Source organism: Leucopleurus acutus (genome assembly GCF_964270905.1).
Source record: "Leucopleurus acutus genome assembly, chromosome: 9".
Lineage (NCBI taxonomy): Eukaryota > Metazoa > Chordata > Mammalia > Artiodactyla > Delphinidae > Leucopleurus > Leucopleurus acutus.
In genome coordinates, this window is record NC_139144.1 from 5,296,406 (window position 1) to 5,315,544 (window position 19,139).

Here is a 19,139-nt window from a genome sequence, read left to right on the forward strand (position 1 = left end):
AGATGAAGTCAAAGATCAAATTTAATCACTTCTTTATGAAATAGTACACACAAAACATTCAGAGAACAGAGATAGAAGACGCACCAGCAGAAGAATAGCTACTAGAAAATGAATATTTATTAGGAAATTATGTAGCTGATAAATTTGAGGACCTGGAAACTAAAACATTTCATAAAGAAATTGAAGCTACATAACATAGAAGTGGCAGCTTACAAGACTAATCAGGAAGTGGAAGAGAAAAATCCAGATTCCAATGAAAGACTGTGCCGTGATACCAATGACGTGATAAACCAAGATGATGATGAACAATAATATGAACAACCAGAGAATGAGAAAAATTTGAGAAAAATCCAGATTCCAATGAAAGACTGTGCATTTGAGAAAAATGTGTATTTGAGAAAATTCCAGATTCCAATGAAAGACTGTGCCATGAAACCAATGACATGATAAACCAAGATGATGATGAACAATAATATTAACCACCAGAAAATGGGGAGACATAAATTCAGACCCTGCTAGGAAATATTTAGTTACCTTCTTGAAGAAGAACAATAGGAAATGACAGATTTCAGAATCTTTGCCCGTAAAACTAGAGGAGGACCAATCTTATCCACACATCACTCACCAACTTTATCAATACATTGCCCACAGGAAACAGGTAATTGTGACAAATCTTGTAAAGTGCTGAAAAGCTCACAATCTAAAACATTTTAAATGAATTGTAGTCAATTGTAATTTAGAATACTTTTTAGAAATAAAAAATTGATGTGATTTTGCATTTCTACATGCCTCATTTTTGACAGTAGATCCATTGGTTTTATTTGCTTGTTTGCTCCATCTCTCACACAGCTCTTATTCTTACCCATGTTTATGTGTAATCTTCAGAAAAGATGTAGAAATTATATTGATGTAGCAGAAATTGTTTTGTCAAAGATTTCATATTTGTTAGTAGTGCATAACACTAACAATGTTAGGTTTATTTGGGTGACCTCTATGCTAAACATGGATTTTTATCTGCAAAGGCACTGAAATATTTGCTAATGACTCAGGCTGATAGGAATCATCATAAACTGTGTGCCAATCAACAGGACAACGGGATACTGGGGAATATAGTACATATAGATATACTGGAACTAGATATAGTAGAATAAAACAGCACAATTAACAACTCAACCTAATAGACATACAAAAATAAATCTTTTTGCAAGGACCATTTACAAAAATTACCACATACTATGCCATAAAACAAGTCTAAAAATATTTCAAATGTTTTAAGTCATACAAAGTATATTCTTTGCCCACAAGACTATTATGACAGGTCAAAACACCTTAGAAAATCATGCATTTGGAAATATAAAAATGTATTTATGAATGAGTGATGGGCCAAAGAAGAAATCATAAAGGAAACTAGAAAATATCTTGAATTGAATAATAAAATGTTGTACAACACAAGGAATATAGCCAATATCTTACAATAACTATAAATGGAGTATAACCTTTAAAACTTGTGAATCACTGTATTGTACAGCCGTAGATTATATAATGTTGTACATCAACTGTACTTCAATTTAAAAAATAAAATCGATCATGGGAGGAGTGCACCTCCAGGGAAGGAAAGGCCAGAAGTGATTCCGCCATGGTTGGGACCAGCCTGGAGCCAGTGAGGGTCCCTGACTGAAGACCCAGAAGGCCAGCTTCGAAGAAAACCTAGAGAGAGGGCAAGTTATAAATCATCCCCAGACTACAGGAGATACAGACATGGCAGAAGGGACTTGGATCAGGTCAGAAGCCAATTTCCCTGTGGTACCTAAGTGGATCCTGATGAATTTACCCTTGCAAGTGAAAAAGATGACATTACATACAAAACTGGAAGTGCACGAGTAAGAAGAGATTGAATAATAACTCATACATGCCTTTTGGGGCATTTAAGTCCTGAGAAAACCCTCTGTGACCCAGAGACTCACAAAGCGAGAGGAGTTGTCATTCTTCACTGTCTTGGCATTGCCAAAGGCCTCCAGCAGGGGATTGGCATTGATGATTTGATCTTCCAGAGTTCCCTGCAAAGGCAAGAGCAGTCCTCACATCTGGGCTTCCTGAGCACTCTGACACTCTTGATTCGGACACACCAATCAGACCCATCTGCACTTTGCCACTTTCATCCTTCTTCTCTCCAGTAACTGCAATTGTTGCAAAGTACTAGATGACACGCTCCTCTGTGTTCACAGTCTTTCCTGCTCCAGATTCTCCACTGTCAAACAGAAACCAAATAATAGATCAGAACTACAGCTTACATTGTCAGTATCTAAGACAATCACCACAAACCAGAGAAGAAGAAAAAAATCACTTATGCGGTCAGGATGGACTGGTTCTCATGATCTGTGAAAAAGAAATCAAGACCATCAGTTTTTAAAAATAGTACACATCCAATATGAAGATTATCGACTCTGTTCAGATTAAACATAGTTTATTCTTTTTAACATTTTGAAGATGTTGCCTGTGATCTTGGTTTTGTGTGTCGATCCCAGATAGTACTTGCCTCTTGCAGTAAAATTTGTGAAAATGAGAGGCAAAGAATCGTCTGTTTCTTCTTAAAATATTATTAATTTTAAAATTTATGGAAAATTTCAAACATATACAAAGGTAGAGGCCATAATGTAAAGAGCTCCTATGTACCCATCATACAGTTTCAGCAGTTATTATTTGGCCAGTTTTATATAATCTATACTCCAATCCTAAACTCACTCAGTTATTTTAAAGAAAATACCAGGCATCATATAATTTCATCTATAACTATTTCAGTAAGAATCATACAATTCTGAAGTTTGATTTAACAGATGAAGAAACAAACCCAGAGAGAAATAAGTGATTTTCTAATACTTACATAGCTTGTCAAGATATTTAGGCCAATAATTTATATATTTTTCTGCTACCTGGCCTCCTCCAGGTTCTTCATATTAATTTGACTACTGCTAATTCTAAAAAAGGAAGGGATCTGGAATTGTAACTGTTGGTGCTCATTTACTTTTAGTCTCCTTGTATACACACTTCTAAGGGATAAAAACAAAAATTATCACTAAAAATAATAAAATAAAAAAATAAAATAGAATTATTATAGCAACGTGTGGGAATGCAACTATAACAGTGCCTGGAGGAAAATATATAATCTTTTTTTTAATAATCTTAACTGAATATGTTATAACAGAAGAAAACCTGAAAATTTAAGAACTAAGCAAGCATCCATCTCAAAATGAGAAAAAATAATAGTTTTTTAAGTTGAATGGAGGATATAATAAAGATAAAATGAGAAATAAGAAAAGAGAAAACAAACATATATTTTAAAAGAACACCAAGGCCACAAGTTGGTTCATTGATAAACAATTGATAAATATCTGCCACTGTCAATCAAGAAGAACAAAAATATATAACTTTGGGGAAGCCAAATATAATGCTGACCTCATAAAACTGTGAATCCCCACATAGCCTCAAAAACAGTGCAGAACAAGAGAAATGACAGTATATAAAAGCCTTACCATCACCATAACTAGAGGGCAGAGAAATTCTAAATTTCAAATTACTGCAAGTTCAAAAGAAAAGAAAACAGAAAATCCTAACAAGTCATGTCTCAACATCTCAACAGAAACCCTTTTTTTGGTAAATAAGGACAGCTTTGGAAAAATTACATGGTAGACAGAAGCCATCTTAAAATTGGTCAAAACTGTGGATAAATAGACAAAGTCTAGGACTAAAAATATAGATAATGTCAAAGTCTAAGTCTACAGAGAAGGAGTTAAAAGAACATGTGATCTGAGATGGCAGTTTCTGAAAGGAATTGATTGTGTAGGAGAAGGTTAAAAGAAAAAAAAGAAGGAAAAGAGGAAAATTTAAGATCCTGAAAGGCAAAAAGAATTATTTAATTGGAGATTTTACAACCCCTCTGGTAACAGTCAACTAAGATAAGGAAAAAACTTTATTAAAGAAACTGTACTTTGCTACACTGACAGAAGAGAGTACCACTGAACTACAAATATTAAACCACACAAAATTCACAGAATTAATTAAAGAAAACTGTAATAAAACAGAAAACAAGAATCAAAATACCTTAGTGAAGAAAATTCCTCCCCAAATCAACTTTAAAAAATATTGTAATATAACACTCTGAAGTTTGTTATATATTTTCAGGCAAGCATTTGAGAATATGAAAATTGCCTGCATAAAGAAATTCAAAGATTTACAAATAAAATTTTAGGTGAAACAAGTGAAAGAAAATTCATTTCAAAATTAAGACCTAATTTCATGATGCCCAAGGAAACTAAAATTAAATAAGATTTAATTAAAATAAAAATTTAATGGAGGACTTTGAAGAAAGGCAGGAAGACATCCAAGAGAAGAAGAATGAAGAATTAGTTAAAAATATCTGAGTGAAAATGGTTGAAAAGGAAGATAAGCAAAGATAAGCAAAGAAGAAAGAATATATGTATAATTGGAGTCCCTGAAGAAAAACTAAATGATAGAATGGAAATAATATGTTAAACCAGGGTTTCTCAACTTTGGCGCAATGACATTTTGGGCTGGATAATTCTTTGTTGTGGGAGAGATTTTGTGCAGTGTAGGATGATTAGCAGCATTCCTGGCTTCTCCCCACTAAACACCAGTAGCACCTTTCTTGATGAATGAAAATCCGTTCTCAAAATGCTAGAAAATGGACAGCAAAGGAAAACAACAATAGTACAAAGCGAGAAAAAAGATAACAGAAGAAATTAAAGAAGTACAGGAGATGGAGTAACATGCACTCAACTATCCTGCCTTAATAATGTAGAAAACTGAACAAATTTTGAGAAATAATGGCTTCCAGACACTAGACAAGAGGCAGTGAAGTACTAAGCTCTCTGAGGAAGGAAGAACATTGTGAACTCCACAATCATACTGGCTTACTACCCGGAGACAGTTTCTAAACCACAGTCCAGGGAAGGGAAATCCATACAAAGCTTCACACTTTCATGCAGTTGAGGAGACAGGGATTGATGTTCTGGGGGTAAGGGGCAAGTCAAGCATAATTTGCAGAGTAGGATACCAGGGAGGAGGGAGCTACAGCAAGGGGGCTCTGGAGATCTGGGAGAGAGAATGAGCAGATCTTTGAGCAATGATCTGTGCCTCCTTAAGGGGAAACTACCAAAACTGAGGAAACACCTATTGTAAAGAACTGGCATGATCATTTTCTGAAGCTCAAACAGGCAGGGGATGTCCATGTCCCCACAAAGTAGAAGGAAGAAACTTTTTAGTTCATGGGATGTCAGGTGGACTCTTCAGAAGGATGTCACCTCTGAAGTCAGGCTTAGTTAGCCCTACTCTAAAGCTTCCTCTGGACTTTAATAAACAAAGCTTAAAAGCAACCCTCAAAAGCACCCAACTGATTTCAAGTACTGAACTTTGTGCTGGAACAGAATCTAACACTATTTAAGTATTAAAATAAGTTCTAGTAACCAATAAACTAACATCCAAAATAAACAAAACTCAATTAAAAATTAATTTTTATGCAAAGGAGAAGAAAAATATTACCCATAGTCAGGAGCAAAAGTAAGTCAGTAATGCCAGACACAGAAGTGACAGACATGAAGAAACAAGCAGACAGGGATATGTTCAAGCAGCTATTACAAATGTGTTCCCTACATTCAGGATGTAGAGGAGACCACACTATGATGATGTGGGAAATGGGCCATACAAACAAGACTCAGAAGAACTTCTAGAGAAAAACACCATGTCTAAAATGAAAGATAAATGGATAGCTTCAAGAACAGATTAGACACTGCAGAATAAAAGGTCAGTGAAATTAAAGACATAGCAGTAGAAACTCAAACATGAAATACAGAGAGAAAATTAACAAATAAAGCATCAGTCAGCTGTGGGACAGTGTCGAGCAGTCTAACATACATGTAATTGGAATTCCAGGGTAAAAAGGAAAGTGGGAAAAAAATATTTTGGGAAATAATGGCCCAAATTGTTCCTAACTGAAGAAAATTATGAATCTTCACATCCCAAAAATTCAGCAAATGCCAAGCTGAGTAAAGATAAATAAAACCATGCACATCAACCACATTGTGGAAAAACAGTGATAAAGAGAAAATCCTAAAATAGTTAGAGAAAAAAAATTATGTACAGAGGAACACATGTAAAACTGACAGTAGGTTTCTTGTCAGAATCTGTGCAAGCCAGAATAAAATGAAAACACATTTTAAATTTTTAAAAAATCAACTATGAATACTTTAACCAGAAATAACACATTTCAAAAATAAAGTCAAAACACACAAGGACATTTTCAGAAAAACCAAGCTGAGAAAATTCATTGCTAGCAGACATAAAGGAAGTTCTTTAGATAGAAAAAACTAAAGTATATGGAAATTTGAATTTCCACAATGAAATGGATTTGAGATCAACAGAAATGGTAAATATGTGGGTAAAAATAAAATACTATGTTTTGTTTTTAAGTTAAAGTATACTGACTGTTAAAGAAACAACCATTACAGGGCTTCCCTGGTGGCGCAGTGGTTGAGAGTCTGCCTGCCAATGCAGGGGACACAGGTTTGTGCCCCGGTCCGGGAAGATACCACATGCCGCGAAGCGGCTGGGCCCCTGAGCCATGGCCGCTGAGCCTGCGCGGCTGGAGCCTGCGCATCCAGAGCCTGCGCGTCCGGAGCCTGTGCTCCACAATGGGAGAGGCCACAACAGTGAGAGGCCCGCGTACAGCAAAAAAAAAAAAAAAAGAAAAGAAAGAAACAACCATTACAAGTAGTTAGAGGTTATAGCATATGTAGGAGTAAACTGTATAACAGTAACCCAGGGAATGTCAGGATGAAATGTCAGGGGATATGCTGTTGTAATTTTTACACCATTTGTGAAATGGTGTAATATACTGTAAACCCTAGAATTACAGACATGTATTGTAAATCCTAGAGTGACCATGATAAAAGAAAGAAAGAGAGAGAGACACACAGAAAGGAAGGAAGGAAGGAAAGAGAGAAAGAAAGAAGGCTAATAGGCAGAGATAAAATTAAATTGTAAAGAGGAAAAAAATTACCTTAACTAATCCAAAACAAAGTAATGCAAAAGGAAAAGGAGGTGAAACAAATAGTAAATAAAGCTAGATTTTAAAGCTAGATATAAACCAAATTATGTCGATTGTTATATTGACTCTAACTATATATAATTAAATTTAAAGTCAGCAATTTTTATGTTGGATTAAAAAAATTAATACCCAACTATATTCTGGCTACAAGAAAACCATGTTAAATAGAAATAGATAAAAGTTTAAGATGGGAAAATATATACTGCACAAAAAAGAGTTAAAGAAAACAGAAATATCTGTAATAATATCAAACGAAGTAGATTTCAGAGCAAGAAATTTTACCAGATAGATATTCCATGACGAAAAAGAAGGTTAATTTATAAAATGACCTAATAACGCAACTCAAATACATGAAGCAAAAACTGATGGAACTGAAAAGCAGATCCACAATCACTATCAGAGATTTAAACACTCCATTCTCAGTAACTGATAGAAAAGGTAGACAGAAAAAAAAAGTGAAGATAAAGAAAATATAAAAAAACATTATTGACTGACTTGACCTACTTGGTATAGTCCACACAACAATAGCAGAATAGGAATTCTTGTCAATTCACACAGAGGGTTCACCAAGGTAAATTGTATTCTGGGACATAAAATAAATCAATAAATTAAGAGAATTGAAATTATACACAGAATACGCTCTGATTGCAAATGAATTAAGGTAGAAATCAGTAATGAAAGGTATCAGGTAAAGACTGAAGATGCACATACATGTTTAGGGTCTAGCAATATAGCACGTGGTTACTAAAGTTAAGTCATGATAAAGTTAAGTCTACCCCAGAAATGTAAAATTTGCTTAACTTTAGGAAATCGGTAAACATAACTAACTGTATCACAGTAGAAAAGTCATATACTCATCTAAACATAGGCAAAAAAAGAAAAAAGTTTGATGAAAAGAACTGAAAATTATCCTCAAATTAACAATAGATATCTATGAAAAGGTAAATCAAACAATATTTGAACTCTACACATTGGAGTTCCTAGCCAGCCAAATCAAAGAAACATAAAAATAGTATAAAACTTAGAAAGTGTTAAACAAATCTATTATTCTTGATAATATGATTATGCATGTTAAAAATCCAACTAAATATGCAGTTAACTTACTGAAATTAAAAAATGAGTGTAATAAGTTTTCTAGAAATAAATATTATTATAAAATCATTAATTGTATTCTAAATATCAGTGAGAAGCAGAACATTTTTTAAAAGTTTAAGCTATCATTTAAAATTGCATCAAAATTATTAACTATTGAGTAATAAATCTAACAAAACATATTCAAGAACCTGTGGCAAAACTAGTACGTGTATTGAGAGAAATTTTAAAATACCCAAATAGATAGAGAAATATACTATTATCTGGATTGGAAGGCTCAACATTTAAAGTTTTTTTAGACCTTTCTAAGTTGATTTATAGTTTCAATGTAATTTCAATCAATATCCTATCTGTGTATTTGTGGAAATTGAAAATTTCTTTATAAAATGGATGCAGAAACCAAAGAATCAGAAATAACCAAGACTATTCTTAGGAAGAAGGGAAAAATCAATATTCATTTGTAATAAAAACTCTCAGCAAATTAGATTTATGAGGGGACTTCCTCAACCTGATATTTAAGGCATCTGTGATGAACTAAGGCTAAAGTAATGATGAAAGACAATTTTCTTTCTCTAAAATCAGGAACAAGACAAAAATGCCTGCTCTTACCACTTTTATTTTCCATCCAATGGAGGTAATGGCTATTGCAGCAGGGTAAGGAAGAGAGGTAGAAGTCATAAATATTGGAAAGGAAGAAACAAATCTGTCTTTACATAGAGATGACCTAATATTTATAGAAAATCCTGAGGAATCTTCAAAACAACTACTAAAAGTAATAGCTGAATTTATTAAAGGCATAAGTTTATTGTTAATATACAAAAACCAATTGTATTTGTGCATATCAGAAGACAACAATTGGAAAATGAAATTTCAAAAGATTCTGTTTACAATAGGGCCAAAATCAACATAGAATTTAGTGAAACACATGCACATTTTCTTCACTGACAGCTAGAGTACATTGATGAATGAAATCAATTAAAGAAGACCTAAATAAATGGAAAGCAAACCAGGTTTATGGACTGAAAGACTTATTATTGTTAATATGTTAATGCTTCCCCAGTTGATCTATAGATACTTTCAATGCAAACTCCATCAAAATCTTAAGAGACACTTTTGAAGAAATTGGCAAGCTGATTATAAAATCAATATAAAACGGAAACCTAAAATAACTAAATCAATTTTGAATAAGAAGAATAAACTTGGAGGATTTATGCCACCTGATTTCAAGTCTTACTATAAAGTTACAATAATCAGTACAAAAGGGAAAATGATAGATACAGATTAACGGAACATAAAAGAGAGTCCAGAAGTGGAGCCACCTAATATATTGCCATTTGATTTTTTTAATGTGCCAAGGCATTTTAGTGAAGAAAGGGAAGTCTTAATATATTACTAAAACAACTGGATATCCTATGGGGAAAAAAATCAAGTTTTACTATATTAACATATACAAAAAATTAACCTTAAAATGGATAATAGGGCTCAATATAAAATTAAGATTGTAAAATTTTTTAAATATTTAGATTTTCAAAATGCATTGTTAAGAAAATGAAATAGCAAGCTACACAATGGGAAAATATTCACAATCACATATATGACAAAGGATTTGTATCTATAATGTATAAAAACCTCTTAAAATTAATCAATAACAAGACAAACAACCCAAGTGAAAATGAACAAAAGATCTGAACAGACACGTCACAAAAAAAATAAGAATGGCTAAAAAATACATGAAAAGATGTTCAACATGCTGAGTCATTAGTGAAAAACAGTATATCCCCACAATGGCTAAAATTTAAAAGACTGAAAATTCCAGGTGTTGACAAGGATCCAGAACACTGGAACTCTCACACACTGCTGGTGGGATTGTGAAACATTACAGATACTTTGGAAACTCTTTAACACTGTTTAGAAGTTAAACACATACCTATCAAGTGTCCCAGCCATTCTACTCCTAGATATTTACCCAAGACAAATTTAAATGTATGTCCACACAATGACTTGAACATAAATATTCAAAGCAGCTTTATTCATAATTGCCAAAATGTGGAAACAAATGTTCACATGCATGTGAAAGTATGAACAAATTGTGGCATAGTCATACAATGGAATAGTATTCAGCAATAAAAATCTACTGATACATGCAACAACATGAATGAATCTCAAAATCATTATACTGAATGAAAGTAGCCAGAAACAAAATATTACATACCAACTGATTCTATTTAAATAAACCTCTAAAAATACAAACCAATATAGAGTGGCAAAAAGCAGATCATTTGTTGCCCTGGCCTGGGAACAGGGGGAGATATGGATGCAAAGGGGCATGAGAAATACTTCTGCAAAATATAAATGCTCTGAATCTTGTCTGTTGTGTTTTCATGGATATACACAGCTATAATATCCCATCAAGTTGTATGCATTTATCGAATTTAGTTCATTGCAGTATATTATACCTCAATACAGTTTATTTTTTTAATAAAGGATATGATAAACAACTTTATGCCAGTCAATCTGACAACTTAGCTAAGATGAGAAAATTCCTTGAAAACACAACAAAACTGACATAATAAGAAAGTCTGAGGAGCCCTATACCTATTAAATAGTTTAATTGATTATTAAAACACTTTCTACAGAAAAAACTCCAGGGCTAGGTAGTTTTACTAATGAGAAGATCAGATATTTAAGGAAGAAATAATATCATTTTACCCAAATAATATATTTGAGGACAAAAGAAGCCTGTCACCAAAATATGAAAAAGATGTTACAACAAAAATTAGTCTGATATGAACAGACAAAAAAATCCTTAGCAAAATTTTACTAAATTGAATTTAGTAATATATAAAAAGGATGATACATCACAACTAAGTGGGGATTATTCCAGGATTGCAAGATTTGTTTAGCATTCAAAAATCAGTGACTGTAATTTACTATATATGTTCTCAAACCACCACAGAGTTAAATTAAAAATAAATAACTATAAGATGTCTAGGAAAGCATCAAATATTTTTAAATTAAACACCACAATTCTAAATAATCCATGGGTCAAAGAAGAAATCACAGGAGAAATTAGAAAATGTTTTAAACTGAATGATAAATTTGAAAATGAAACATATCAAATTTTGTATAAAGGAGTTAAAACTGTGCTAAGAAGAAAAAAATAGTCTTTTGTGTATATATTAGAAAACAAGAAAGGTCTAAAATTAATTACATACATTTCAATCTTAAAAAAATTATTAAGCCAAAAATCAGAAATGAGTAGAATAACATATATTTGTAAGTTTTAATTTAATTAGTAGGAGTATACACACACACACACACACACATACAAAATGTAAATTTCCAAGACAATAGAGGAAAGTGGGAAAGCATTAAATCTGGTGGATCCAAGACGTGCTTTGAAATAAGAAAAATGCAGAATGAGAGAAAAAGAAAGCATGGTGAATATAAAACATTAGCAATTTTCATTTACATGTAATCTTTTTAAACTTATTATTCACCCCTTCTAGGATGATGGAGAACCGCTTTTACAATCAAACAAGAAATATAATGCAAAAGACTCATTTTACAAGTCCTCTACACAAAAGTAAGCATTTTTCCTGAGTAGAATTTGATTTAAAAATGTATTTCTTTTTTCTTTAATAACACATCTCCTTGTGTCCACAATATCCTGGATCCTGTGAGGAATTCAAAGACTATCAGACACAATTCTTTACTTACTTACATTGATTGCTAAAATAAACAGTTAAAGGAAGAAAACCTATATTTAATAGAAAAATAAAACCAAAACAGAAAGGAAAGGCTCAGAGAGAGAGGACGAGATAAGGATGTCCAGCATCATAGAAAATGAGAGCAGAGAAGTTTGAAGGAGAACTTTTTTACTCAGTTGAAAATCATATAGAGTATCTGTTATGTGTCCATGCCCTAGGCTGTGAGATTCACCAGTGAATAAAAGACTCCTCCAATGAGCACTCACTCTAAAGGGAGACGGACAATAAGCCACAAACGTAATAAGTAAATAGATCATATCTTAGAAGGTGATGAGTCAATGAAAAAATAGCAGAGAAAAAATAGAACAGGATAAGAATATCAAGAGTGTCCTGTGTGGAGTAACAGGCTTCCAGAATAACTAGGAGGTCTGGGTAGGCCTCCTTGAGCGATGAGATTTGAGCAGGAACTTGGAAGTGAGTGATGTGCAGATATCTGGATTGACTACTTCCCAGTCAAAGGGAACGTAGAGCAAAAGCCCTGTGTCAGAAGTGTGATTGAGGTATCAAGGAAGAGCAAAGGCCAGGGGTCTACAGTGCAGTAAGAGAGGGGTAGCAAAAGAAGAGGTCAGGGAATACCCAGGAACCAGATCTTGCTGGGCACTTGCAGAGACTGTAAACAGTAGGGTGTTAGCAGTGAAGTGGCCAGATCAGACTTGTGTATCAAAGTAGTCATGGTGGCTGCTGGGTTCAAAGTGGACCAGGTGATGGGAGAAGATGGGAGACCAGGCAGAAGGTTGCTGCTGTCATCTAGGTCAGAGATAATGGCGTTTTGGAAGAGTGTGGTACGAAGTTGTAACAGTTGCTGGCCTCTGGATACATTTTGAGAGCTGAGTCAACACAGTTTCCAGACTGGAGATTGTGAGCCTGAAAGAAAGAGGCATGGAGAATGATTCCAAGGTTAGGGCTCTGCAGCTGGATGGACTGAAGCCATCACTTATCAAGATGAAGGCCGGTGGAGCAGGTTTGGAGGGAAAGAACAGAGGCCAGTTTTAGATGTGCTGAATATAAAGATGCTCATTAGACATCCATGTGGATGCGTCAAGTAGGCAACGGGGTCTGTGGGTCTGCAGTCTGGGGGAGAGGTCTGGGCTGGAGGAGCAAGTCTGGGTGTCATGGCTTATGGGCAGGGATGTCAAGCCCCAGCACTGGATGAGCCAGAGGAGAACAGAGCTTGAGTCCTGGCATCTGTACATCAAGAAAGAGGAGAAAAAGGGGGGTGGTGCCAGCACAAGGGACTGAGAGGAGGGAACCAATGGGGGGTTGGGGGGAGGAAATGCAGAGACCTAGTGCTCGGGTGGCAAACTAAGAAAGTGCTTTAGGGGGCAGGGGAGTGAACATCATGTGAATGTTACTGACTCCTCAGTGGCAGGTAATCAAGATCAGAGGTCTAACTTCGACCATCAGTGGCTGAGTGACCTTAAGCAAACAAATTCAGTTTTCTAAGCCATAGCTTATTTATTTATAAATTAATGTTCTTCTTGCCCTGCTGCAAAGCTCAAATGATTTTTTTTTCGGTAAAGTGTAAGATGTATATACGTGTATGCATTCGTTTTCTATTGCTGTGTAACAGATTACCACAATATGGCAGCTTTACATCATGCCCATTTAGTAGCTCACGTTTGCATAAGACAGAAATGCTGGCAAGTGCCCACTGAGTTCAATGCTCAGGGTTTCTCAGGCTGGAATCAAGATGTCAGCAGCGGCTGAGTCCCAGTCCCCCAGGATCATTCGGATTGTTGGCAGAATTCAGTTCAGCGCAGCTCTAGGACTCTCAGGATTTGTTTAAGGATAACTGAAGTGTGTCTGCTGCTGTTTTCTTGCTTCTTTTTAGGGGTCACCTGTTTAGGTCAGAACCACTTAGGATAATCTGCCTTTTATTTATTTATTTTTTTTGAATAACTCAAATTCAACTGATTAGGGACCTTAATTATCTGTGCACAATCCCTTTTTGCCATATAAAGTTGCCATATAAACTATCATAGGAGTGATACCCTACCATATACATTTGCTCTGCCCACACTTGAGGGGAGGTGACTACATACAGTATGTACGCCAGGGGCAGGAATCTTGGGGGGCAATTTAGAATTCTTCCTACCGCAGAATATGCTATTGTTAAGAACTATGCCAACTGAATATGTATTTTTCATAAAATGTCATTATTTAATAATTTCATAGGGCTTATGAAACGGTTCCTTGGGATAAGATGCTACCACCAAAACTTGATCCAGAAGAAACAACAGTGGAAAAAGCTGCTGACCCTATCTCACAGTGTTTTACACTGAAAAGATATGAAGGATTGCCAGCAATAACTCAGGTCAGTGATCACCTCTCATAATGAAGTTTTTTAATACATCAAAGTACACAAAACTAAAAAGGAAATCAATTATATTGAAATACAGTTCTAAACATGGACTCCTAAGAGGTCTGTGAACTACAGGTTAAGAAGCCCACAGTATCTTGAAAAACTTCAGCTTTTACAGAGAAAAATGATAATTAGAGAGGAAAAATACAGTTTTAATATAAAATTTCAGCACAGGATTTGTGCACAGAAATTAAAACCAATTAAAGGACCAAAAATGTGTCTGGATTCCTATAACTATTTTTAAGAATCTCTCAACTCCTTTAAAATATTTTTATACCTTGTGAAAATTGGTCTTTTATTACATATTGTTTAGTGTTGAATTATACTTGTATCCAAAGTCCTTCCTGGCGAGATGATGGTCTAAGATGACAGCTCTGGGTGGGGGAGACTAGCCTGGGGCTGTGGAGCATGGGCTAAGGGAGAGCCAAGAAAGCACAGTCTTGGGATGAAAATCCAAACCACACCTTTCTCAAGGGCTTCAGCCCAAAGGAGGTGGCTAACGAGGCAGACTCCAGCTGTGAGAAAACAAACTGACCCTGAGGGTCTGCAAGCAGAGCAGAGATCAGGAGTGGCTCTGGAGCAACCCCCGGAGTGACTAAGGGTGCTCGGGGAGTGCTTTCCATTGGGTGACTGGGGCTCTTACCTGTGATACGAGAGGACTGAAGCGTGTATACTAGAAATTACAGTAACTTAGAACGTATATACTAGAGATTACAGTAATTGGAACTTAAATACTAGAAATTACACTAACTTGGTTAAATACTTGTCATTCATTTTGATGGTGATTTTAGATGGTTGGTGGACTATGGGACAGATTTCAAACAAGATCTTTCTTGGCACCAGTCAAACCAGTCAATTTGTAAGTTTTATCTCCTAATGTTCTCATCAGTAGACCTTTTGCCGTCACATATTTATCATAAGAATCAGAGGCTCTAGCCCATGCGTGAGGGGCATGTCCTCCAGAGAGCATCCCAGAGGCCCTCAGACTTCGTCCCTGTGGCTGGAAAGAGAACACAAATCCCAGTTCAGTCACTCCGTGTTGCCAGCTTTCTCTTGATTTCTCTTAACCCTTCTTAAAATTTAGACTATCAAATATACCACAACCATTTAAAAATAAGGAGTGTTTTATATGTCACTTGATATGAAGAATTATAATGTTGTAAAATGCATGGACTTCAAGGGATTATGAATAATTTTCTATCAACTTTTGTATCATATAGTTATTTTGAGTTCTATTAATGCTAGAAACAATGATTTATTACTAATCTTTCCACATAGGTAATTTTGTGCATTTAGTCTAAAAAGTTTGGTGTTTCTGTCTTTGAAAATGTCACTATTTTGTCTCTTTTTTCTTCTTTTGACCCACAATACAGCCATCATCTCTGTTTTTATTTTTTAAATTTATCTTTGAATAATTCCTATATAAAAATGTAAAATAAAAATATGATATAATCTGCGTGTCTACTTCCCAACTATAAAAACAAACCGTTACTAACACCACAGAAGCCCCTATGTACTTCTGTCTAAGCACATGTGCCTTCCTAAGGGATGACCATTATTCCAGCTGTGAAGTTTCACATTTTCATGCACCCTTAAAACATGTGTGTTATTCTTAACCAAGATGTGGAATTGTGCTCCATGTTTACAAGTGGTAAATAAGTGTTCCACGTTTATAAGTGGTATCAAACGTATATTCATACAACTTAACATTTTTGTTCAGTACTGTGTTTGTGAGACTCATGCTGGCATCTCTAGGTGTTCATTTTCTCTGACGCATAGTCTTCCATTGAATCGTTATACCACAATTTATTCATCCGTTCTCATAACTTAATTTTTTGTCTTATTTCTGTTGGAGTTGGAAACAATATCCCCATATCTTTATAAAGTATAAAGCTATTTCTGGGTTTTATATAGACATCCTTACGTGTACAATTGCTACATCAAGAGGTGTAAACTTCTTTATGTTCTAAATATTGCTACGTTATTCTCCAAATGAGTTTTACCAATGGACCAACCGTCAGCAATGCTTGAATTCCCACTACTGAACTTTGTGGCCAGCATTTGGAATTTTCAAATTAGAAAAATTCTAATTTTAGAAGCATGAAATTGTACTTCATTATAATTTTAACATTTACCTGGTTACTAATAACCACTTTTTTTGTAAGTTGTAACTTACTGCATGTTCACATGTATAACTTACTCGTTCATATATTTTGTCTTTTACTGATTGATTATACAAATTTTTAAATCTATTATTCTGGATTAAAATCCTTTATTGGCAATATGCATATCTCCTTCTAGGCTGTGACTTTTCTATTTTATAGTGCCCTTTGCTGAACTGAAGTTCAAAGTTTTAATATAACTGAATTCATCAATATTTACCTCCATACCTTGTTATATTTGTGGAATTTTTAATAGATCTTTCTCTATCCAGAAGTAAAAAGGATATTATCCTTCATTTACTTTTTTTCCTAAAAATAATTAAAGTTTTTCTTTTCATATTTATCTCTTTAAAACATTTGAAGTCGATTCTCACTTATGATCTGAGCCAAGGACCCATTTCTCAGCATGGCTCAGCAGTTGTCCTGTCCCAGTTTAGTGAGTAGACTGCTGAGCAGACTAATGAGTGATTTGTAGCCTGCAACCCATTAGTGGAGAGTCACAACCAGCATTTTGTTAAAATTAAATAGAATAGAAAACATAAGAATGAATCACATGGAACTTTAAACAGATATGTGTATTTTGCAACAAATACTGTGGCCGGTTATGAAGAATAGTGTGAGACAGACAGATAATGCATACGAAGAATGCATGCGTCCACAGTGAGATAATCCCATCTTTTGTTCCCTGGAGTTTCATATGATGTTCTGGTTTAATGATGGTCAATTTGATCATCACCTCAATGGGAGGGTTTTTAATCTTGTACATTTAATTTTATATTTACCTAATCCATCATTAATTGCAAAGCAAAGTATGGGAGATTTTAGGCCTTAGTCAGCAAAATTAATAAATTATTAATAAATTTAAGTTATGGAAAAATAATATCAAAGGTGACATTTTCCAAATGTTTAACAATTGTATGTAGCACTGCAATAAAACCAGCATAAATTGCCCTTTAAAGAAGGATTTTTTTGGAGGACCTTCAAGATGGCAGAGGAGTAAGACTTCCTCCCCACAAATACATCAAAAATATATCTACATGTGGAACAACTCCTACAGAACACCTACTGAATGCTGGCAGAAGACCTCAGACCTCCCAAAAGGCAAGAAACTCCCCACATACATTTTTTCTTTTGCCCTACCCACGTACCTGGATAGGACAAAAGAAAAAGCGAAGACAAAAGAATAGGGATGGGACCCACACCACTGGGAGGGAGCTGTGAAGGAGGAAAAGTTTCCACACACTAGGAAGCCCCTTCACTTGTGGAGACAGAGGGTGGGCAGCAGGGGGAAGCTTTGGAGCCATGGAGGAGAGCGCAGCAACAGGGATGCAGAGGGCAAAGTGGAGAGACTCCCACACAGAGGATCGGTGCCGACCAGCACTCACCAGCCTGAGAGAGGCTTGTCTGCTCACCCGCCGGGGCTGGTGGGGGCTGGGAGCTGAGGCTTGAGCTTCAGAAGTCAGACCCCGGGGAGAGGACTGGATTTGGCTGCGTGAACACAGCCTGAAGGGGGCTAGTGCACCACAGCTAGCCAGGAGGGAGTCTGGGGAAAAGTCTGGAACTGCCTAAGAGTCAAGAGGCAATTTTTTCAGGGTGCATGAGGAGAGGGGCTTCAGAACACCACCTAGATGTGCTCCAGAGACAGGCACGAATCACGGCTATCAGTGCAGACACCAGAGACGGGCATGAAACGCTAAGACCGCTGCTACAGCCACCAAGAAGCCTGTGTGCAAGCACAGGTCACTATCCACATCTCCCCTCCTGGGAGCCTGTGCGGCCCACCACTGCCAGAGTCCCATAATCCAGGGACAATTTCCCCTGAAGAACACAGCATGCCTCAGGCTGTTGCAACGTCACGCTGGCCTCTGCCACCACAGGCTCGCCCCGCATTACGTACCCATCCCTCCCCCTGGCCTGAGTGATCCAGAGCCCCCTAATCAGCCACTCCTTTAACCCCCTCCTGTCTGGGCAAAGAAAAGATGCCAGAGGGCAACCTACATGCAGAGGCGGGGCCAAATCCAAAGCTGAACCCCAAGAGCTGTGTGAACAAAGAAGGGAAAGGGAACTCTCTCCCAGCAGCCTCAGGAGCAGCTGATTAAATCTCCACAATCGACTTGAGGTATGCTGCATCTGTGGAATACCTGAATAGACAATGAATCATCCCAGAATTGAGGTGGTGGACTTTGGGAGCAACAGTAGACTTGGGGTTTGCTGTCTGCAACTCTTTTCTTTCTGACTTTTATGTTTATCTCAGTATAGTTCTTAGCACTTGTTATCATTGGTGGATTTGTTTATTGGTTTGGATGCTCTCTTCATTTTTTAAATTACTTTTTAAATTTTTAATTATTTTTTAAATAATTTTTTATATTTTATTTTTATTATTTTTTCTTTCTCTCTTTTTTTTCTCCCTTTTCTTCTGAGCCATGTAGCTGACAGGGTCTTGATGATCTGGCTGGCTATCAGGCCTGAGCCTCTGAGGTGAGAGAGCTGAGTTCAGGACATTGGACCACCAGAGACCTCCCAGCCCCATGTAATATCAATCAGTGAGAGCTCTCACAGAGATCTCCATCTCAATGCTAAGAACAGCTCCACTCAATCAGCAGCAAGCTCCAGTGCTGGACACCCCATGCCAA

At 35.9% G+C, this 19,139-nt stretch overlaps 1 protein-coding gene across 1 annotated transcript in view; it reads left to right on the forward strand.

Moving 5' to 3' along the window:
• Positions 1-19,139, forward strand: part of SPMIP7 (sperm microtubule inner protein 7) — a gene marked incomplete at both ends in the record, with an annotated part of 53,798 nt that overhangs the window by 9,640 nt on the left and 25,019 nt on the right. Inside the window, 3 exons of the mRNA XM_082846193.1 lie at positions 11,722-11,798; positions 14,158-14,296; positions 15,136-15,203. Of these exons, the coding sequence (XP_082702319.1) occupies positions 11,722-11,798; positions 14,158-14,296; positions 15,136-15,203 (284 nt within the window). The remainder of the gene's footprint in view (positions 1-11,721; positions 11,799-14,157; positions 14,297-15,135; positions 15,204-19,139) is intronic.